The 23,002-nt window shown below is 43.8% G+C and overlaps 2 protein-coding genes across 9 annotated transcripts in view; one reads left to right on the plus strand and one right to left on the minus strand.

The window, feature by feature from the left end:
• Window positions 1-1,169, minus strand: part of LYRM4 (LYR motif containing 4) — a 49,769-nt gene extending 48,600 nt beyond the window's left edge. For both annotated transcript variants that reach the window (XR_015951365.1, XM_035126405.3), the window contains exon 1: window positions 1,082-1,169. Coding sequence is in view for 1 of the 2 variants with exons in the window: in XM_035126405.3 (XP_034982296.1) it covers window positions 1,082-1,167 (86 nt within the window). In the remaining variant the exon portion in view is untranslated. The remainder of the gene's footprint in view (window positions 1-1,081) is intronic.
• A 1-nt stretch (window position 1,170) lies between these two features.
• FARS2 (phenylalanyl-tRNA synthetase 2, mitochondrial) overlaps window positions 1,171-23,002 on the plus strand; it is a 201,033-nt gene continuing 179,201 nt past the window's right edge. For 2 of the 7 annotated variants that reach the window (XM_088675144.1, XM_088675139.1), the window contains exons 1-2: window positions 1,302-1,441; window positions 4,432-4,484. The gene's annotated coding sequence lies outside the window, so the exon portion shown is untranslated. Of the gene's footprint in view, window positions 1,442-4,431; window positions 4,485-16,024; window positions 16,146-23,002 lie in introns of those variants that run through there. The other 5 variants (XM_088675142.1, XM_088675141.1, XM_035126401.3 and 2 more) reach the window with 4 other exon arrangements.

The following is a 23,002-nucleotide window of genomic DNA, read 5'->3' on the forward strand; positions in this document are numbered from 1 at the left end:
TGTCATTACCCTTTTCAGGGCTTAAACTAAGTATCTGTAGCTGAGTGGAGGATGCTGTTCTGGAGTCTCCTGGCTCAGCTGGAGACCTACTGGATTCTAACCTGCTCAGCCCAGGGGATCTGGCTAAAGAATTGCTCCCTAAGGCTGCACTTCAGTATGGCATAATGGTTAGTGTTGGAAGACAAGGGTTCGAATCCCAGCTCAGCCATGAAGCTCACTGGGTGACCTTGGGCCAGTCACCATCTCTTGGCCTATAAGGATAAAATGGGGAGGAGAACCATGTCCACCACATTGAGCTCCTTTGGATAAAATGTGGCACGTAAATGTAATAAACAACATAAACAACAACAGATTTACTAGGAAGTCCCAATTAACACAGGAACACTGCAGGAAAGAACAGTAAGGTTTCTTTCTGAAATGCTAAGTTTTGTATACAAAGGTGTGTTGCTTTGTATTTCTTTTACGTTCTTCCAAGAATCCCAATACACCAAAAAGGAATTAATATCTTTTAGCTCTCGATTAAAGATACGCAGCATATAATGCAATAAATAATAATACAGTACCAACAACAGATTTAACACAGAAACATAGGTACACACACGGCAGGAAGGAACTACAGTAGTAAGGTTTCTTTCCGAAATGGTAACTTTTGTATACAAAGGTGTGTTGTTGTTTTTAAAGTTTCCGTTAAGAACCCCAATACATCAAACAGGAACTACCGTAATATATTTTAGCTTCTGGTGAAAGATAAAGGTCTTCCCCCTCCCTTTGGTGGACAGGGGAATCTCTAAAAACTTGCACAACAAAATACAGCACAAAAAATAGCCCCCAGCCACCCTCCAAAGTTTAGACGCCACCAGGACCCCAGCCCAATTCGTTTCCAGCCTCGAGTTCAGTGGGGCTTCCTCCCAGGTCAGTAGGGATAAGTCAGCTTGCAGCCCCCATTGGGTTGGAGAATAAACAAGGCTGCAGAACCTACTACGCACCTTTTATTTTCAGAGAGGGGGAAACCCCACCGAGCTCGAGGGAAAAGGGCCGCGAGGGGCCTTCAAACCGAAGGCGGAGGAAGCCTTTCCCGTACCTGTATCCGTAGGCGCTGAAGCTCTGGCTCTCCCTTAGCAAAGCCCGGTAGAGCCGCAGCACCTGAGCCCGCCTGGACGCTGCCATGTTGCAAATACGCCGCCGCCGCTGGGCCTTGCAGTCGCCGAAGGCCCCTGCCTCTGAGGCGGCCACCGCCGGGGCCTGACTCCGGAAGCGGCGAGGAAGCCGGCGCCGAGCTCCGGAGCGGGGTTTGCGCGGGAAGCGGAGCCAGCTGGGCTCTCCGAACGAAAGAGCCGCGATCTCGGGGCTGAAGGCTCCGCTCGGGAAAAGGCCGCGGACGCGTCAGGCGCAGCCCGGGCAGCTTCGGCGACCGCCTGGAGAGGCTGCAGAGGAGAGGAAGGTGAGTCCGAGGGGCGGGCGGTGGAAGGAGGCGCGGGGCCGTCTCTTGTGCAGGGGACTCAGTCGCAGCCTGGGGAGGGAATAATGCTGCCCTCCCCTGCGTCGTCGTTCCCCCGTCCCCTGTTTCAAACCCGCAGGCCTGACTCTGCCCAGCAAATACCCTCCCGAGTCCAAAGCAACTCGAAAAAGAAACCAGTTGCTTAGCTGCTGGCTTTCTTTTTTGCATATAATTTTTATTAAGTTTTCTCTTTTACAATTTAAGATACTAATTTTTACATCCTTGAGATATCAATGACTTCCCTTCTTCCCTTTCCATGGTTCATTTTGCATGAATCGTAAATCCCTGCACAAAAAACTATATACCATTGCAGGGGTGGCCAGCTTCCAAGAGGCTGCGAACTACTCTCAGAGTTAAAAACTGGCAGTGATCTACCCCCTTTTTTGGGTTCAGGTCAAAGTTGTTGAGCTTTTTTAGGGAGGAGGAGAGCACCGTTTTTGGGGGGTGCAGGGCTAAAATGTTGAGCTTTTTTAAGGGAGCCAAAGTTGTTGAGCTGCTTTGGGGGGAGCCTGTGATCCACCACAGACGTCCAGTGATCTACTGGTAGATCACAATCTACCTGTTGGACGTGCCTGCATTATTGCATCCATCAAATCTTACTCATACTGTGGAATTTTTCTTAATGCTGCCAGCGTTTTCAGACGTACACAATTGTTGTTGTTGTTTAGTCGTTTAGTCGTGTCCGACTCTTCGTGACCCCATGGACCAGAGCACGCCAGGCACTCCTGTCCTGCACTGCCTTCCGCAGCCTGGTCAAACTCATGTTCGTAGCCTTGAGAACACTGTCCAACCATCTTGTCCTCTGTCGTCCCCTTCTCCTTGTGCCCTCAATCTTTCCCAACATCAGGGTCTTTTCCAGGGAGTCTTCTCTTCTCATGAGGTGGCCAAAGTATTTGAGCCTCAGCTTCACGATCTGTCCTTCCAGTGAGCACTCGGGGCTGATTTCCTTAAGAATGGATAGGTTTGATCTTCTTGCAGTCCATGGGACTCAAGAGTCTCCTCCAGCACCATAATTCAAAAGCATCCTTCTTTATGGTCCAGCTCTCACTTCCATACATCACTACTGGGAAAACCATAGCTTTAACTATACGGACCTTTGTCGGCAAGGTGATGTCTCTGCTTTTTAAGATGCTGTCTAGGTTTGTCATTGCTTTCCTCCCAAGAAGCAGGCGTCTTTTAATTTCGTGACTGCTGTCACCATCTGCAGTGATCAAGGAGCCCAAGAAAGTAAAATCTCTCACTGCCTCCATTTCTTCCCCTTCTATTTGCCAGGAGGTGATGGGACCAGTGGCCATGATCTTGGTTTTTTTGATGTTGAGCTTCAGACCATATTTTGCGCTCTCCTCTTTCACCCTCATTAAAAAGTTCTTTAATTCCTCCTCACTTTCTGCCATCAAGGTTGTGCCATCTGCATATCTGAGGTTGTTGATATTTCTTCCGGGGTGTAGTGCAATTTTGATCATATTATCTAATTCTTTTTTTTTTATTGGAAAAAGTAAGCAAAGCAAATGTTGGAAATAATAGAAGCGTATGCAAAACTTTGTATATACTGTATATAAAAATTACTAGTTTAGGAACATGAAATTAATTGCATTCAACATTTAATTTATAAAGAACACTAAGGGGAAAGGGCTTATCTCTGGAAACTACTGTATAATATCCAAGTGCAAGCTGTGATGGTTTCTTTGGAGAAATTAAAAATCTGCTGAGAACAAGACTGGAGAATCAATAGAAGATAATTATGGAGGGGGGGAATTGGTGTAAAACACATTTTAGATCAGTGTTTCCCAAACATGAGTCTCCAGCTGTATTTGAACTATCCCTAGCTAGCAGAACCAGTGGTCAGGGATGATGGGATTATGTCCAAAAACAGCTGGAGACTCAAGTTTGGGAAACACTGTTTCAGATCAACCTTGACCAGAATTTGGGAAACTGCATTGAAAGTTCTAAATCGGTTTTATATGCATCCTTTATTGTTTAGTAAAATAGCCAAGTCAAATAACTCACTCTTAGTGAAGTTGTGATGGAATTGCCCATTAGTGCAGCAATTTGGGGGCAAAGCCTTTCTCAAGGTAGGAGCAATTACAGGTCAATCTGTAACCCCCCCAATCCAAAAATCACCCTCTCTTTGATCTGGAAGTTCAACACCTATCTCAAAAAGATCTTATTTGGAGACAGCAGCTGGGCTTACTATAGCAAGATATTTGAGATCTCTAAAGACTGATTTGACGGAAATTTGGACTCGGCAACTTTGGGTATTAGCAGCTATGAAAAAATTAATGAATGCAAGTCATGCAAGACGAAAAGGGAAACAATCTGATAACATTTATGCAGTTTGCTTTCAATTTATTGTTTACTGCATGGATATTCAGCTCACATTGGGATTTATGGAAGGTCGCTTTTATTTAATGCTGTTATTGTTGCAGTAACACTCTGATTTCTTTATTTCAAAGAGTGTCTCTCTCTTCCTTGTTTCTTTATGCACTTTTTTGTATCTCATTTGTTCAAGCATTAATTGCAAGTTAATTAATTGCAAATATCCTATGTTGAAGTTGGAGGCCGAAGCGTCTCTTCCAGAAAGAACCAAATAATTCATCTTAGTTTTTGCCAATTGGGAGACCTGGAATAAAATGAAAAGTTCAGGCTAGAACCACTACTAGTGTTGCAGCAAATCATTTAGGTTTGGAAGTACAGTATAGTAATGGCCTGGGCCCAAAAAACTGGTCTCTGCAGCTTGCTCTGCACACTCAGTGTGAAGCTCTCGGTTTGGTTTCTTGGAGCAGTCGCCAGCCCTTCCTTCACAGCAAACCTCTTTTCAAACTGAAGGCATTTAAAAAAAGCAGTTTGTGATAGGTTCTGTGAACTAGGAGTGTCCTCATTATAATGTGTTTTCTTGTTGTTGTTTCTCTGTCTACCCTTTCCCCTTTTTACAGCTATCATTTCAGTTGCTTATTACAGACTGATAAACTGCTGGGGACTCTTATAGGTAAGCCTAGAAACCATGCTTCTATTAATATGCTTTTTGGGTGGTGACAGTGGTGGCTTGGGAACATCTTATTTGGCATCTTAAGAGCAGCTCTGCTGGATCAGGCCACAAAGGCCCATCTAGTCTAGCATCCTGTTCCCACAGAGGCCAACCAGATGTTCATTGTCCAAAATATCCAAAAGCAGGACGTGAAGGCAATAGCGTTCTCCCCATGTGTGATTCCCAGCAACTGGCATTCAGAGGCATAATACCTCCAACCATGGAGGCAAAACATATCCATCATGGTTAGAACCCATTGATAGCCTTGCCATAGAATAATATAATTGTAGAGTTTGGAAGGGACCTTGAGGGTCATCCAGTCCAACCCGCTGCAATGCAGGAATCTCAGCATTCAGTTTCCCATCCAATTTGAAACCATACCAGACCCTGTTTAGCTTTGCAAAAGTGCTAGCAGTTTTATTGCTGCACCCATGAATTTATCTAATCCTCTTTTAAATACATCCAAGTTGGTGGTTATCACTATCTTGTTTTCTCCTGCTCTGGAGGCTAGGACCTGAACCAATCTATCCAAGTTACAAGAAAGGAGATTCCTACTAAACATTGGGAAGAACTTTCTGTTTGACCGTGGAACAGGCTCCTTCGGGAGGTTTTGGACTCTCCTTCCTTGGAGGTTTTTTTAAAAAAATAAAATTATTTAGTTTTTCAGTTTAAAGTTTTTCAGTTAATTATCAACAACCAACATAAAAACAAGATTCCAAGGAATTTCCTGAACTTCCCTTCTCCCCTTTGCGGGGTCTTTTGTTAACCATTTCCTCCTGCATCTTTTATAATAATCCAAATATTTTACGTCTCCATTATATCCAAATTTTGGCATTAAACTACAACTGTTATTCCAATCCTCCTAATGATTTTACCTGTTTACAGTTGTTTTTAAGATAAATTAAAAATTTTCCCCCATTCCTTACCTTATTAAAATTTTGGTCTTCCTGGTCTCTGATTCTTCTGGTCATTTTTGCCATTTCGGCATAATCCATCAACTTAATCTGCCATTCTTCTCTGGTAGGGACTTTGTCTTCTTTCCGTCTCTGAGTCATTAACATCCGAGCAGCTGTGGTTGCAATTATAAATAGTCTTTTCTGTGCCATTGGGATTTCAGCACCTAGAATTCCTAAAAGAAGGAGGTCTTTAAGCAGAGGTTGGATGGACATCTGTCATGGATGCTTTAGCTGAGATTCCTGCATTGCAGGGGGTTGGACTTGATGACCTTTGGGGTCCCTTCCAATTCTATAATAATAATAATTTATTATTTATACCCCGCCCATCTGGCCGGGTTCCCCCAGCCACTCTGGACGGCTTCCAACAAAACACCAAAATACAGAAATCCACCAAACATTTAAAGCTTCCCTAAACAGGGCTGTCTTAAGATGCCTTCTAAAGGTCTGGTAATTGTTGTTCTCTTTGACCTCTGGTGGGAGGGCATTCCACAGGGTGGGTGCCACTACCGAGAAGGCCCTCTGCCTGGTTCCCTGTAACTTAGCTTCTCGTAGCGAGGGAACCGCCAGAAGGCCCTCGGCGCTGGACCTCAGTGTCCGGGCAGAACGATGGTCATGCTTGCTGGGGTTGATGGGAACAGTATTTCACCAGTGGCTGGTGGGCTACTAGACCCGCTTTAGGGGCTGTAAACCGTGTACATGTATGTTGGTAAGAGTTCTGGTCCTGAACTGTTGTACCTGCCTGTTTCTGTTGAGGACTGGTCCTGACCATGCATACTTCAAGTTACTCAGTGCAGTTATGGAGAATGGGACAGAACTTTTAGTTCCTTGAGCCTCTGGACTTCTGGTGATTCCGAGGGAAGAGTTAGCAGGACAAGAACCTGGTTTGGTCTTTTCCTTGCCTTCTATGTGAATTCAGGATAAATGAGCAACTTGAAGAGGATATAAAAACATTGCCATCTGGCATACTTAATAATAGTCTAAAGCTGTAGTAGCAGACTAATGAATTTGAACATAGTACCTGCAGAGATCATGGAACTGTGTGGATAGAGCAGCTGTTGCATTCTCTAGGGCATATTTGTAATGTTTTCATACACTGCTTAAATTATTTTTTGCTATATGTCCTTTCAGTTTTATGACATAGCACTGTCCTCTTGGGGAGAGGGAGTGATAGCATGTGTTTTTCTGATATTCAGTTACTTTGCAGTGATCGTTTTCATGCGTGCTTGAATAATCACCAACTTTTGTGGCATTGTTGTTTATCTCCATTTAGTCATGCCTCTTTTCAGCTTTTAAAAACAGAACAGAAAGCGTCAGCTTGTAGAAATATGTATGAAGATGAAACGTAAACCCAGCAATAGCAGGGGAGGACTTTGAAGGAGGAACAGGAAGTATGGAAGAAAGGCTCGGGGAGAGTGTTAGAGAGGCTAGGAGAGAACAGTAGGGCCAAGAACTGCTCTGTATGAAGCAATCTTGACAAAGTATAGTCGTACCTTGGAAGCCGAATGCCTTGGCTCCTGAACAAATCAGCTCCTGAATGATCGAAACCCGGAAGTGAGTGTTTTCGAACGATTTTTGGAAGCCAAACTTCCGGCGTAGCTTCCACGGCTTTCGATTGGTTGTAGGACGCTCCTGCAGCCAATTGGAAGCCACACTTTGGTTTTCGAACGGTTCCGAGAGTTGAATGGACTCCCAGACTCCCTTGGTCGAAAACCAAGGTACCACTGTACACTTTTTCTATTAAGCTGGGAGTTGCTGAAACAAAGCCCATCTCTTGTTGCTTGTATTTTTTTTCCTAATGGGCATCATACTTTGCTAGCTATGTTAGACAACGTTCCCCAGAATTGGTCCAGAGTTCTTTGTAAAAATAATGTAGGTTGGTATTTATCAGTCTCGTACACTACAATAAAAATACAAACAAATGCCACAACTACATAGGATGTGTGTACAACTCTTAAGACACAATAGGAAAAGGCAGCATGAAATTACGCATTTACAAATCCGACTATAGGAGATCAATAAACAATTCTTCACCCCATTCCTCTGAAAGCATTTTGAAAAAGATGTGTCTTAACCTGTTTCCTAAAAGGGGTGAAACACACCTCATTGGGGTGGGAATTCCATGGGCACAAGACCACTAGGGGGCACTGCTGGAAGCTTTTTGTAAGGAGTGTGGACCCCCGTCACCATCAGCATGGGTGGGTGGGCAGTTGGGGTTGTGAAGTGCTGATTTGTCAGTTCCAACTTCCAGCCTTCTTGTTTTGTATTTTCGTTCTTTGCATCAATAATGTGTTGGCTAAGTAGCTACGTTTGATAATGCAAAATAGGTTTCTATAAAAAAAATGTGTCGGTCTGTGTTTTAAAGCAAAACCTAACCAAGAGTTGAATAGCTTGAAGGAATAAAAGAAGAGGAAAAGTGTATGTGTGTGAATTGGATATAAAATTTTAGAAGACATATTAATCTGGAATGTTATATCTAGCATTGAGATGTCAAAATCAGATGAGTTTCTGCAAAATAAAAAATGACTGAAACTAGCAATCTCTGTTAGTCAATAAATCATCCCTTCATAATAACAAAAAGAAGTATTTCAGTTTCCCCCTCATTAATTTCTCTGTAGGTGGTGGTTTGACATGACTGCATTGGAAGCAAGTTGAATGTAATAGAAATGAACGCAAACAAGGCCTTAGTTTGGTCTGAATTTCTTACAGATCTGTGGTTATTCTGCCCCATGGCTTTGTCACAGGGCTTCAGTTTTCTACTTTCCCAAGGATCACTTCCAATTTTATTCTTGAAAGGCACTGTTATGCCCACTCACCTTTATCTTATGGTATGTGCAAATGATAATACTGTTTTCCTAGATAAAAGTGGCTGTGTTGGGTGGATTTTCAGAAGTAGCTTCTTCAGTATAGATTGGGCTGAAGGACCCTAAATATAAAGCTATTTTATTGCATGCCACATTGTTACCAGGACACTTTACTTCAAAGCTCTTTTTTTTTTTTAAACATACTTTTTATTAATTTTACAAAATACAAAAAAACAAAAAAACGGTACATACTTAAACCCCTTTTCCACCTCCTTCCTACCCACCCACATGGGTCCTCCCCTGCCACAGAAGTATCCCATGTTTGTGAACAGTCAGAAATGGTCCATTTTATGCTTGGATTTCTGTCCTCCTCCCCCTCCCCTGACCCCAAAGCCCCCCCCTGCCACCAGGGAGCTCCAGCAAACCAGGGCAGTACGCAGGAGGACATCCATCCAACCATCTATTGTTATACCAAAAAAAGAGAAAAATAGAAATAGGAAAAAAAGGGGAAAAAGAAAGGGCGAAGAAAAAAAAGAAAAAGAAAAAAACAATACAAAACAGAAAAATTTTTCTTGCATTCATAGTTGAAAAACCATATTTTATGGGCTTCCCCTCCCCCCCCTTCCCCGGTTTTCATCCCTTTTTTATCATCTGCAACAGTTTCTTACTTTATAAAAATACACCTTTGTATCTTATACAACTTATAAATCAATTGTTAACATTTTCATCTAATATTCAAATCACTGAAAATTCAAACTCCCATTTTCTCTTCCCGTGCCTAATTTTTTTTTCTCCCTCTATAAGCCTCCATATTTTCACATTTTCCAAAATCCATTCACTTTTAAAACTATAACTATTCTCAATTTAACCTTACATCCCCGATTACCGGCTCCACCCCCCCCCAATCCAGCAAATTCCAAAATCAGCAGACCAGTTATAAACCTGTTAATCCATCCTTATAATCACAACATCACTTTCCCTTCACCCCACCCCCTGTTTACAGTCTCTTGCCATCCAGGTCACCATACAGGACCCCTGAATTTCTTCTCTTCTCTGCATATTTTTTCCTTCTTCCCTGTGGGCGTTCTGGAGTTCCAATAATACCAATCGTGCCCCCCTCAAAGACAGGGCACTCCATCCAACTTTTTGTAGAGTAGAGTCATCATTTTTTTCATGGTGTGTTTCATTTTGTGTTGAATCATCACAGTCCTCATCTTCATCTTTTCCTTCCCCATCATTGTCATTCTCACATTGCTCTTTTTCAGTGTCAAAAGCTTCATCTCCTAGAAAATCATATTCCGCCATCACCTCCTGAAATTTCTGCTGTAACTCCTGTCGTCGTGTCTCCTCTTGACATAACTCTATTCTTGTTTCCCACATTAAGGTCAAAACAGACCGCTGGAACTCAGGGGAACACTTTTTTGTTGACATATTTCAGTCCTGCCAAGGTCAAAACTTATCACGTGGGGTGGAATATGATCACAGTTTATTTTCTCGACTCCATTTTAACAAGCTGGCTGCATTCTTCAAGTCTTGTTAACAATAAAGTTCGAACTCACATTTCACAAGCACTTAAGCCAAAAAAGAAATTCCACAAAGTCCAGAAATACAAAGTGAAGTAAAAATTGACTATAAATCCTGATCAACTCACTGAATTGCCTAGGCTGCCGGCTCCCGAGGGAAAGAAAGGTTTTTCTTAGGCTTTACCTCATTGCTGCAGGGCAGTCATAAACCACAGTCTCTCTCCCCTTTTCACCCTGCATCAAAGGGGATATTCTCTTTGATGCCTTTGAGGGATCCTTTTGAATTACAAATCTTCTGTTTATGGCTTCGGGTTTCTATTTACTGTCTCTTTGTTGCCGTGGGGGGGGGGGTGGCTTCCTCTTTTCTCCCCTCTCTCCCAGACCAAATTGTTTTATAATCCAAATCGTGAGGTTACTTACAGTCTTTTCCAATCGTTTTATTTTCGGAAGAATCCAGCGCTCTCCGCCTTCGGCTTGAAGCTTCTCCCTGCTAGAATAACGTTGCCGCTCAAAATGGCCCCCGCGACTTCTACCCTCCTCGCTCCGGAGCTCTTATTAGAGCTAACCGAAGAGTTGGGGAGTCCGGATTGGGTCTGTGCCGAGCAAATTGCCCTCGGGACGCCCTTCCCGAGGTTCTAAGGGGCGCAGCGTTGCTCTCGCTGCCCTCCCCACTCCTAGCAGAGACGGGCCGTCTCGGAGACGAGACGAAACCCCGCCGATCGACGCTGGCGCTGAATCCGGAAGCCCTTTACTTCAAAGCTCTTATTGGAAAGGCTTACATGTTCCTTGCTTCAGAATCAGCTTTGGATTGCGAACGGACATTTGTAGAAATGAGAGAACTTCTGCTCTGCAAATTTGTACCTAAGAATATAAGAAGAATATTGAACTCAATTAGGCTTACTGCTGAGTAGACACATGCAGGTTAGCAGTGTTCGGAGTGTGTCTGATTGTTGTTGTTGGCATCTGTCTCTCGAGAAAATGAAGTGCACCTCTGGGGTGAAGTCAAACTACTGGAGAATCACAGCACCTGCTGTGGCTGTAGAGTAACTCATAACTGCTGCCTCTCGCATTGTTTTCGCTGTGTTAGCTGCACCAAAGTGACCTCCCTGGAGCGAAAGCCTGGGCAGTGTGTGTGGAGGTCCTGGGCTGCCCAGACAACAAGACCTCCCCTTGGCCTCGCTGATGTGGCCCAAAGGAAAGGAGAGCAATACGTTTGGCACCAGCTTGGCTGCAGGGGTTCCCAGAAGGACGTGTGCTAGGCACCATCCATCCGTCTTAGGGTCTCCACTCTGGATTTGTGTAGGGTTTACGCCTTACTCTTTTCTTCTCCTGAAGATATCCTGCAAGGCAGTGAGTAAGTGTCTGGTTGTATAACCATGATAAATCCGAGGAGAAGCGGGCTTTTTCATTGCCTGGATGGAAGACTCTTGGGAGCCCCTTGGTGCTTTCTGAAGGCAAACTAGAATATAGTATGATAACATACACACATTGTGGAGGGGAGAATATAGGTTAGAGATTTCTCTTTAATAGCCATTGTGGTTCCTGTCCAGATGTTGCAGCTGGGCTCAGGGTTTGAAACTAGCAGGGTGCCAGGCATATTTTGCGCCTAAAGATTCTCCATTTGTGAGCCCCTCAAAAACTCTGGGTGCCATTTTTTGTGCCTGGTTGACACTCAAGGATTACTGAAATGTATGTGCTTTGAAGCCTTGAAGTATATGTTAAGGATAGACAATATGTTAAGGAGTTTAACAATAAGGAGTAGAGTGTTTTGAAAACTGAAGTATGGTACCAATATTTTTATTGTAAACACCAAATTAAACATGTATTAACAATTTCTGCTAAAAATGTGATATTAATGTGTCACATATGTGAATTGCGTATTAGTTCACGCTTATCAAAATAATAAATAATAAGTGTTGCTGGCCCCCCCACCCCCTGGCGGGGCGATCAGACATTCTGTTTTGGCACCCACAACCCATCCTGGTTTCTAACACTGGCTGGGCTACAACTACCATCATCCATGGTGGCTGGGACTGATGGAAGTTGTAGTCTATTGCATCTACTGTAGTGACCATTCCAGAGCCTGTATGTTACAACCACGTATTACTGGGAAGTGTTTTTAAAACAGCGCCAAAGGGACTAGGCCTTTCTGATTTGCAACTGGTTGCACAAATACGTTCTCTCTGGGGAAATAGGTCTTGCAAATGTCCCAGTAGCATTGCTACTGGTGGAATGAAGGTCCTGTGCTTATGGTGTCTCCATCTTTGGTCTTCCCCATCATTCCATGCAAAAGTGCTCATTAGCTTGTAGCAGGATCGTGGGAGACCTGTGTTTATTTTATTTATTTGTTTATACTGCCCTTTATTTGTGCCTTTACGGTTGATTTGTTACAAAACAATTTATTACAAAACAATAACACCCCCACCAACAGACACAGAATATTAATCTGCCAAATGCCTGGTTGAAGAAGAACCTTTTCACCTAAAAGTCTTTAAGGATGGTGCCAGATGAAACTCCCTGGGGAGAGCATTCCACAAATGAGGAGCCCCTGCAGGAGAGGCCTGTTTTCGTGTTGCCACCCTCCGGACCTCACATGGAGGAGGCACTCAAAGAAGGACCTCAGATAATCAACACAGAGTTTGGGATGGTTCACAGGTGAAACTCACTCGGAAAATTAGAATATCGTCGAAAAGTGCATTTATTTCAGTAATGCAACTTATTATTGATTTATTTTTCTTTTGATTTTTACAAATGCTTTCTTTTGGAAATTCCACAGCAATAAAACAAATAGTTACAATAATACAAAAATAAACATCACTATTACATTTCATTAATCACATTCCATTTATAATTGACCCGCCTAATGACAAATAATTACAATTACAACAAATAAAGGCTTGACATATCTTGCTTTGCATGCCATGCATCTATCTCGTATATTGGTTTCACCTTTTAAGTTGTGTTACTGAAATGAATGCACTTTCCTACGATATTCTAATTTTCCGAGTTTCGCCTGTATATGGGGAGAGGCAGCCCTTGCGATATTGAGGTCCTGAGCTGTTTAAAGCTTTATAAGTCAAAGCCACACTTTGAATTGGGTCTGGAAGCTAGTTGGCAGCCAGTGCAGTTAGGCCAGGATGGGTGTGATATTCTCAAACCCCAGTGAGCAGCGTGGCCTCTGAATGTAATAGTGTAAAGGTCCTTTTACTCAGCTGCTGAACTGCTCATAGCGTGAATTAAGGAGTAGGGATTTTCTTTGGTGGTGCTCCGACTTTGGAATTTCTCGCTCTAGACTGGTACCAACACAAGCCTTTTCTGCACCAGGTTAAAGCTTGTTCTCTTTTCTATCCAGACCTTTTAAAAGAGTTACATTTGTCTTAGGTTGCTTATTGGTGTTGATCCGTTTTTAAATTGCTTTGTGATTAATTTTGTTGTTTTTATTGTACTGTTGTTGTCATGGATTCTGTTTTGAGTACAGGGCAATTTAGATTTTTTTAAAAAATAACATATCTATTAAAAGGGGCATTCTCCTCCTGTGAGTGTTCGCTTCTGCAGAATCCTCTTAACATATGCTGTCTTAAGGTAATAAATAACTGCATTGCTTGGGTAAGCAGTCACTGACCTTTCCAGCCCACTTTTACATATTTGCAGAACGGCAAGTGAGTCTTGTTTCACTTGCTTTCCTTTTATCAGCTGTGAAACAACTTTCCACTTGTTCATCTTTGTCTTCCAAAGCAACTAGTGGGACCCAATGGCATGTCCAATTCTCTGCATCATGACTACTAACACTATGAAAGACGTTCATGCCAGAGAAACGGCTTCTGTGCATAGCAGGAAGAAATAAAAATGAAGAATATTAAGGGAAGAGCTAGCACTCAGCCTGCAGTACTTTTTGTTTTCCACAGAGGGGAGCTGCTAGAAGTAAAAGTGAAGTACCTGTATAAAAAGTTGTAAGGTACTGTCTATATGAACAAAGAATAACTACCAACTGCCATGAGAAAAAGGTATACATTTCTTCCCGAACCCTGCATTCCACTAGGCCATAGTTGGCAAGCTATAGCTCAGTGATAGCCAATGTGTTAACCTTCCAGGGTCTGTTGGACTCCAACTTGCATCAGCCCTAGCCAGCATGGCTAATGGTTAGGGCTGGTGGGAGTTGTACTTCACAATCTCTGGAGGATACCGTGTTGGTTACCCCTGCTATAACTTATGTCTGAGATTAGATTGCATGAGTACCACCCTAGGGTTTCCTTAAGCAAAAGTGTCTGCCTCTATAACAGGGGTGTCAAACTCAAATTCATCGGGGGCCGCATCAGCAGTTTGGTCACCCTCAAAGGGCCGGTTGTATCTGTAGGACTATGTGTCCATTCTTTATTATCATAAATTATTGTCACTGCATTCAATTATTACTGTTTTTTTGTAATAATGTAAGTAATAACTAGCTCTGAAAGCAGAAACATAGTAAGAATAATGGCAAGTAGATATTCAAATGTACAATTATTGTACAATTTATTGAAAAATGATTTTTGGTAACTGTACTGGGTGGTGGAGGCTCGCTAGGGTTTCATGCAGGACCTTTGCAGAGCTACTAGTACCTTGAGATGCTGGGGTCCTTCTGCATGCAGGACAGATGTTCTGCCAGTGAGCCACCACCCTTCACCAAGGGACTGGCTGAGGTTGACTCACTGGAGCTGCTCTCCTGGTTCCAGGGTTTAAGGGCCAGAAGTATAAAGCAGCATCCTATGTTTCTGAGGAGAGGGAGAGGGAGGAGAGGGGAGGGGAGGGGAGGAAGGAAGGAAGGAAGGAAGGAAGGAAGGAAGGAAGGGGGAGTGGGAGGGAGAGAGGAAGGAAGGAAAGAGGGGAGAGAAAGAAGAGTAGGGAATAAGGAAGAGAATAAAGAAGGAAAGAAAAAGAAAGAGGGAGAGAAGACGGAAAGGGAGAAAGATGGAAGGAAGTAGAGGGAAAGAAAGAATAAGAATGAGGGAGAGGAAGAAAGTTGGGATGGACGGAAGGAAGAAAGGAAGGAAGTAAGAAAGAAAGAAAGAAAGAAAGAAAGAAAGAAAGAAAGAAAGAAAGAAAGAAAGAAAGAAAAGAGGGAGCAGGAGGGAGAGAGGAAGGAAAGAGGTGAGAGAAAGAAGAGTAGGAAAGAAGGAATTAAGAAGGAAAGAAAAAGAAAGAGGGAGAGAAGACAGAGATAAAGAAGGAAGGAAGGAGAGGGAAAGAAAGAATAAGAACGAGAGAGAGGAAGAAAGAAAGGGAAGGGGGGGTCGCCGCCTTGATTCAGCGCCAGAAAAGAGTGCGAAGGGACCCAGGGGCAAAAAGCATTTCCCCGGCCCCAGCTGTTTGTCGGCACTTTGTTGGTGCGGTGCTTCAGCAGCAAGGTCCCACTGCTGGGTCCCGCTGGCTGGGGCGCTCGGCGGGCCACATGACGAGGTCTGGCGGGCCGGATTTGGCCCCCGGGCCTTGTGTTTGACACCCATGCTCTATAATAACAAGGATTTAGTACTCTTTAGATGAATTAATTTAAATGGGTGGCCTGGACTTCCAGTAATGACCCTTAGGCTTATAGAAATCATTGGACTGAGAATCTCTGTAAAATACTGTTTTTAAAATCACTTTTCTTGTTCCTAAAGAAGGCATTATGCCTAGAATTTCAGCACTCATATTTGGATGGAGGGCACAGAAGACCTAAACATTTTGAGAATCCAACTCAGAGGAAACGGAATAGGGTGACGCTTCCTAGTCTACTGAAGGGTGGATTTTCCCCTCCACCCTCCTTCCATTTTCTAGGCGAGAGTATTTTCAACTAAGCATGCTCAAAATTCGGATTTCAAACCTTGCGAAGGATTTTATGAGGAGACGAATGAAAAACTCACTGCCAAAATCTGGAATAGGAGAAACAAAGCTTGAAATAGAGCAACTCTGCTGACCTATCGTTTTAGAAATCTTGGTTTTCCTTCCGGTTGGTTTTCTGCTTTGTGAAAAAGCTGCTTTCTTTTTCATTTAAAAAGAAACAAAACACAGCTCTTCATCCAAAGGGGGAAACTGCGGTTTGTTTAAAATCTAGCTAGTGGACAAACCAGGATCAGAAACCACAATTGCCTAACTAGAGTTTAAGCAAGACACTGTTCCCTGAATTGACTTAATGCAGAACCATTTGTTTTAAACAGTTTGCTTAAAACTATAAGTGGATGTTTTTTCTCTTCTCTTCTGATGCACAGAAGAGGAAGGGAGAAGGCATGAAGCTGAGGCTCACTACACTCAACATTCACATGATGAAAACTCTGGCTATCTTTTGTTTTTAGCCTGGCATACCTGAGCAACTGTTACTATGGTCACCAGGTTTGTATTCCTGCAGTGGAGAGCATGGTCCCTCTGGAGGATAAAGCAACATTTTTCTCTCTCTAATCATGCACTACTAATATTCAAAGTACCTATATTTCACCCTATTCCCCCCCCCCTTCAACACCAGAGCACTGAATTAGGGTGAACACAGGTTGTCCATACATCATACATTTAAAGAACACCCCCCCCTCCATGAAGAATCCTGGGAACTTCTTGAGAGTGCTGGGAATTGTAGTTCTGTGGAGTAATCCAGGACTTCATGCAATTCTTTGTGGGTTTTTTTTGGGGGGGGATGTGTTTTAAATATATGGTGTGTACACAGACTTACCGGTAGGCTGCGGGAAAATCACAAGCACCTACTGGCTAGTGCCAGTGATGTCCCTGGTGGCCAGCTGTATGCTGCTTTCCTCCCACGTTTGTGTAGTTTTTGAAACCTTTAAATATTTTTTTTAAAAAAAACTGCATTTTTTTCATCATTTTTACTGCCTGCCTGATAGAGACTGATTACTCCCCACTGTACTTGGTGAGAGTACACTGCAACGTGCTGAGAGTGTTCATTGAGCCTTGTTAGATTAAAAAGGAAACCCTGCCACACTGTTGAGCAGGACTCCTCCCCAGCCTGTTTCGTGTGCTCAACCCTGTCCAAAGCGCGAAAGCACGTACGCTGTGTGTGTGTGTTAAAGGAAGAAACAACAGCAGACAGGTGATCCCTTTGCAGCCTGTCTTCTTCCCTGCATCAAGGCTTCCCACTCCTGCATCCATCAGTGGAGATGCAGCAAATTGTATTACTAGCCCACATGGGGACGGTACTGCTTTAGTACTAAGAGATATGTGAGAATTTCCTTCCCATCTGGAACGGCCCTGTGCGGTTTTCTCTTTTTCTGCTCTTCCCTCTCTCGCTGCTTCTTCCGCTCACTGCATTCATTTGATCTTGGCCATTTTATTCTCGCTTTCCATTTCAGAACCCAATATAAAGAAGCTTGGGAGCCTGGGTTAGGAATTTGATTCTGAAGTATGCCAAAGACTGCAGTTCCCTTAATGTTTATAAAAGAAAAAGAAACAAAAAAAAATCATAACCCTCGTTTTCATGTTTTTGTCTTAATATCTTAAAAGGAATCCAAAGTGTATTGTCTCTGCCTTGTATGAAGTCTTGAAGTTTAAAGGAATTGCCTGAGCTTCATTTTTTGAAAGAGATTTCATTTTTCCCTGAGATAATTTAAGGTGACATCCTTGCCCAGTTTGCACGAGTTGTTTGTTCTAATCCCTCAGCCTATCATAAATCTCCTAAGGCAGTGTGAATGGCTAGCAAATCTTGAGATGCCTCATTTAAAGAGATATACCAGGCTACAGGTATCTGCACCCCCACTGACAATTTCCAGTGTTGAATCCCCGCCCCCTCAAAATGTGTTGGGGTGCTCACCATCTGGTGGAACGTTGTCATGTTGTGAGTTTCTCTTCTCCTCAGAAGTAGCTGCCTTTTTTTGCTAAGTGGGATGGTGGTAGCATCCCCAAGTTGATGCCGTCTGATATAGCACCATCAATGGGAAATGCAACGGGAAATCCTGCTCTCTGTGGCTATAGGAATGTATAACTTTGGCCTAATGCTCTTTTAATGAGTTGGAAAGGTAAAGGTAAATAGACCCCTTACAATTAAGTCCAGTCGCAAATGACTCTGGGGTTGTGGCGCTCATCTCGCTTTACAGGCTGGGAGCCAGCGTTGGTCCGCTTCCACAGACCGCTTCCAGGTCATGTGGCCAGCATGACTAAGCCGCTTCTGGTGAAACCAGAGCAGTGCACGGAAATGCCGTTTACCTTCCTGATGGAGCGGTACCTATTTATCTACTTGCACTTTGACATGCTTTCGAACTGCTAGTTTGGCAGGAGCTGGGACCGAGCAACGGGAGCTCTCCCCGTCGCGGGGTTCGAACCTTTCGATTGGCAAGCCCAAGCAGTGCAGTGGTTTAACCCACAGCGCCACCCATGTCCCTTTGAGATGGTAATACTTCCTAATGCTTGTTTTGTGTGACCTGCTATTATGATGCGATGCCTGCTTTTACTGATTTCCTTCTCTGGGCCAACCTTCCCCAGTCTGATATCCTCAAGATGTTTGTGACCACAACTTCCACCTTCCATGAACATTGGTCATGGATAGGGGCCGATGGAAGTTGAGTCTGAAGCATCTGAAGGTCATCTGTTTGGGGAACGGCTGCTCTGCACTGTTTCTACAAAATACTAGTGAGAGGCTTAAACAAGTTGAAAGGAAGGAGCATCCTCCTCAGATCATTGGGCGTTTCTTGTGTCCCCCTCTGCTCAGTACTGTGGTAGGACCAGGGATAGCTGATGTGGTGTCCTCTAGTTCAGAGCTTTCCAAAACTGTTCATGTTGGTGGCACACTTTTTAGACGTGCATCATTTCGTGACACAGTAATTCAGTTTTACTAACAAACCGAAGGTTAAACGAATCCCTTTCGAGCCCAGCAAGAAGCACAGGGATCGTTTGTGCGACAAATGTGCCGCGACACACAGTTTGGAAAGCTCTCCTCTAGATGTTGTTGGGCTTCCAGCTCTCATCGGCTCTGGCCAGCCCTGCCAACCACCAGGGAGGATGTGCTTATTGTCTCGGATCTTCAGAGGCTGATTATTTTCAGAATTCAACACACGTGTACAGTCACCCATAACTGAATCAGACTAAAGGGCGTTGCTTTTTAAAACCTTGTGATGGTTAGCTGCCTACCACTGCTTCAGGCTATAGTGGCATGTGCATGCAGCAGTGAAAGACACTATGGTCACATTCACACCCTACGTTCAAAGCCCCATGATAACATTTTAAACAGTTGTGGCTCCCCCCCCCCAAAGTTTTATGGGAACTGTAGTTTGTTATGGGTGCTGAGAGTTGTTAAGAGACCCCTATTCCCTTGCAGAACTGCAGTTCCCAAAGTGGTTTAACAATCTCTTTTCCCAGGGAACTCTGTGAATTGTAGCTCTTTGGGGGTCGAATTTTCTCAGTTACGGATCTTCTCAGTTTTGCGCCCCCTCAGCTTGACACCCTGTGGGGTGGGGGAGAGAACCACCCACACCACCCTAAATCCGGCACTAACAGCTCTCAGCACCCTTAACAAGTGACGGCTCCCGGAATACTTTGGGGGAAGCTGTGACTCTTTAAAGTGGTATCATAGCGCTTTAAATGTGTGGTATGAATGTGGCCTGTGACAGCCACAGCCTTTCCTGCTGTGTTTTACCTGCAGGGGAGAGGAACTTTCCAGAGAACCTGTGCCACCAATGTGCTTCCTGCGGTTTCAGACATTTGTGAATACACTGTTGGATAACAAGTATATAAGTAGCAAGAGTGACTTGGCCCTGCATCCTTCAACTCTGCCCTAGGTTGGCCTACCAGCTTCTGGTATTTGGAACTACTTAATAAAAAACATACCAGAAACATACTTTGCCTGGAGGCCATAAGCTTCATGCTCCCCTCCACCATTTGCAATGTTTAGTGACACTGGAAATCATTTCAGATGGAACAGGCAGAATGCAAAGGCTTGTTTGTGCTCATACTGTGTTTATTTTGGAAGGTAATGTCTGCTTCAGAAGTAACATATGTTCTATGCTATATGGCAGTTGCCATGGCAACTTTTTTTTTTAAAGGCAGCATGGAGAATAGCCAGATAGAGTTTTCATAATAAATGGCTAACATATGATTTCAGTACATGGGAATTTAATTTTTGAGTAACTCCTGGTTTTGGGGGGAAATTTCTCCCCCACCCCTCACCCCAGAGAAGCAGATACGCTTACAAGGAAAAGTTACCCATTTAGACTTTACAGACTAGCAATTGTATAACTGGCTCAAATAATGGCAGGCTTTAGAATCACTGTTAGCTTAGCGACAGACCTCCTTCCTTGCATATTGAAGGCTCCAAGCTCAGTCTCCAGGTCTAGCCTGGGAATGTCTTCTGCGAGCCGCTGCCAGTGCGAGTAGGCAGTGCTGACTTTGGCAGTGTGACTCAGCAGAAGGCAGCCTCCTATGTTCCTGTGAAAATGTGGAGAGGATTAAAGAGTAATATTAAAGCAGGCTGTATTGTCCAAGAACTTGTGCCACAATCAAATGACTGCCCTTTTTTTAACGTGCCTCGGGAATCTTGCTTTTTCCTAGACCTTTTCCCAAGTGCTGCAGTGCACTAAGAGCTGTCAATATAACTTTTTTGGATTTCTGGCAGCTGGTGCTCTGTGAAGAGGTGGTTGTGTCCAGAATTGCAACACACACTGCAGTTTTAGTAACCTGTACTGATGTTTTTATTCAGTGTTCGAAATTAGCCAGGCGCCAGGATGGCACCTGACGTCTCTTCCATCTGGAGGTGCATGCCTGGGGATCATTGGATCTTGACAGTTTTCACACACTAGCAACACCCCCTGTCAAATTCTATCCGTTATTTTAATCTGCACAATCAGAATGAATTTCAGGAACCAAGGTGCTTTTTTATGTGCAGCCTGAGTAGGGAACGACATTATAGTTAATTGTTGTAGCTAGTCTTCACTTACCCCACCCCACTGCCCTGCTCACAGTTGTGAGGAATATCCCTACATTATGAATGGTCCGTGTCGCCATTAAGAAAAAGAGGTCAGAATAAGCTAGTATATATGTGGACTGTCCCTGGATCAAGTGACTTTTCTTCTTTAAGTTCTCAAAGTTCTTAACCTAGCTCAAAGTTGTCATCTGAACTAGCCAGATGTTTAGCTGATAATCAATCGCAGACATTCAATCATTAAAAATAAAAGAAGACTAGAGCCGTCTTGCCTCAAAATGGCAACTAGACATTCTATTTTGGCAACTGCAACCTTGGTTTAAGGTGACATTTTGTGCCAGGCTTATATATCTTGGTTTTTAACACTGGTTTTCCTGTCTGTCTGGAATACAGTGGAACCTTGGTTCTCGAACAGCTTAGTTGATTAACAAATCGGCTCCTGAACGCCGAAAACCCGGAAGCAAGCATTCCAGTTTTCGAAAGCCGAATGTCTGATGCGGCAGTTGTTGGCTATTGTTTCCAGGGCACCTGTGCCAATTGGAATCCGTGACTTGGTTTTCAGATGTTTCGGAAGTCGAACCGACTTCCAGAATGGATTATGTTCGAGAACCAAGGTACCGCTGTATTGCATTTTTAGTTACATGCATCCTAGAGATTTTGCAGGCACACACAGGTTATGAAAGTGACACAGCACACTGAAAGTGGGCTAACGCATAAGAGACAGGATCCTTGCGGTAAAGTGATGTCACTTGTATGAGCAAGAGTGCTCACAATATTACATGGGTGGATACTTTGCTTGTTTGTTTGCTTGCCAGTCGTGGTGGTGAATACAGTGCTTAATGAACCATTGACATGACTGCCATAAAGTGGTTTCTTGCAGCTTGGGGCCTGTTCACACGTTCACCCAACTGAAGATCTCTACTCCATCCTGCAAAGAGCATCTTTGGCTCGGAGTGGGCAAGAACTTGTCCTTGTACCAAATTTAACAATGGAGATGTTGGTCCTGTTAACTAGGGCACATTAAAAAAAGCAACAACCCAGCAGATCTGGAGTGCCTGCTGGATTTATTGCTACAATCACCCTTGTGTGGAGATATCTTTGGCATATAATGGGAGACTGCCATGGCCTATTCAGTAGGTGTCTCGGTTAATCTCATTATATTCCTTAGGGAATAGTATTTCATTATTTCTTACTGTTTAAAATGTAATACCTTTCTTAGTACTTGAGATCTGCAGCTGTCAAGCTATTCCTGTCCATCTCAGAGGGTCACCGTTGGCGTGTAATGAAGGTCTTGTCACTGAATAACAGCAACAGGACTGTTAAGGTATCTGGCCTCTTATTGGTGGACTGCAAATGTATTTTGACAGCCTGGAGGCAAGTGGTGCTGAACTACTGTTAGCCCTATATCTCTGGCATGGGCCGGGCACCCTTTCAGTATTGATCCTCCAGGAAATCAAATTGAACCTGTGTTTCTTTCTCTCTTCATAGTGTATATTCCTTTTGAGAAACTTCTGTCCCATTGATGGTCTATGTTGCTGCTATTTACAATGACTCTTGTTAGCAGTATCTGCTACTGCGGTGGGAGTGTGTTTCTCGGCTTTCTGTGTTTGTGTTAACCATGGTTGAATTGGATAGCCCTTGTGGTTTCTTCCAACGCTATGATTCTATGAATTAGTACCAGTGCTAACCATGGTTTAATGGTGTCCAGGTTCCAAATCCACTAACAATTAAAGTTTAAAAGTCTGGGTTTTAAGGGAACTGGGTTAGTGCACATGTAGCTGTAAAACCATGGTTACTGCTGACAAGGAGAGGGAGGCCCCATCTTGGCCTTGCTGATGGAAAGGAAAGCAATATGTTTGGCACCAACTTGACTGCAGGAGTTGCTGGAAGGAGGAGTACAAGGCTCTACTCCAGATTTGTGTAGGGTTTACTCCTCCTTTTCTTCTCCCGAAGATAGCTCCCAAGGCAGCAGAGGTTTTGGATCAGAGTTTTCCTTCTCCTAAATGGGTTATCTTCCCAGCTTGATGATCCCCATCTGCCTCTTACTTCCCTGTACAGCACATGCAGAAACTGCCTTCTTGGCCATTAGACCCACCATTGATTTCATCTGCTCAATCCACCGGAGCCTGTCTTTGCATGTAGGGGAAGCCCCAACTCACCAAGGGTTTGTGACCCATCGGCTACCCTCATCTGGTTTAGTCAACCCGTCAAAGCCATTCCCGGGGTGTGGCCGTTGTCACATGCTGACAGTTTCTCGGAGCCGTGGGTGAGAGCTGAGTGCTTGATGGGGACCAAAGGTGGACAAACTACCCCAGAAGGAGCATGGCGGGTCCCC

The sequence above is a fragment of the Zootoca vivipara genome, chromosome 8 (genome assembly GCF_965207765.1).
Source record: "Zootoca vivipara chromosome 8, rZooViv2.hap1.1, whole genome shotgun sequence".
NCBI lineage: Eukaryota > Metazoa > Chordata > Lepidosauria > Squamata > Lacertidae > Zootoca > Zootoca vivipara.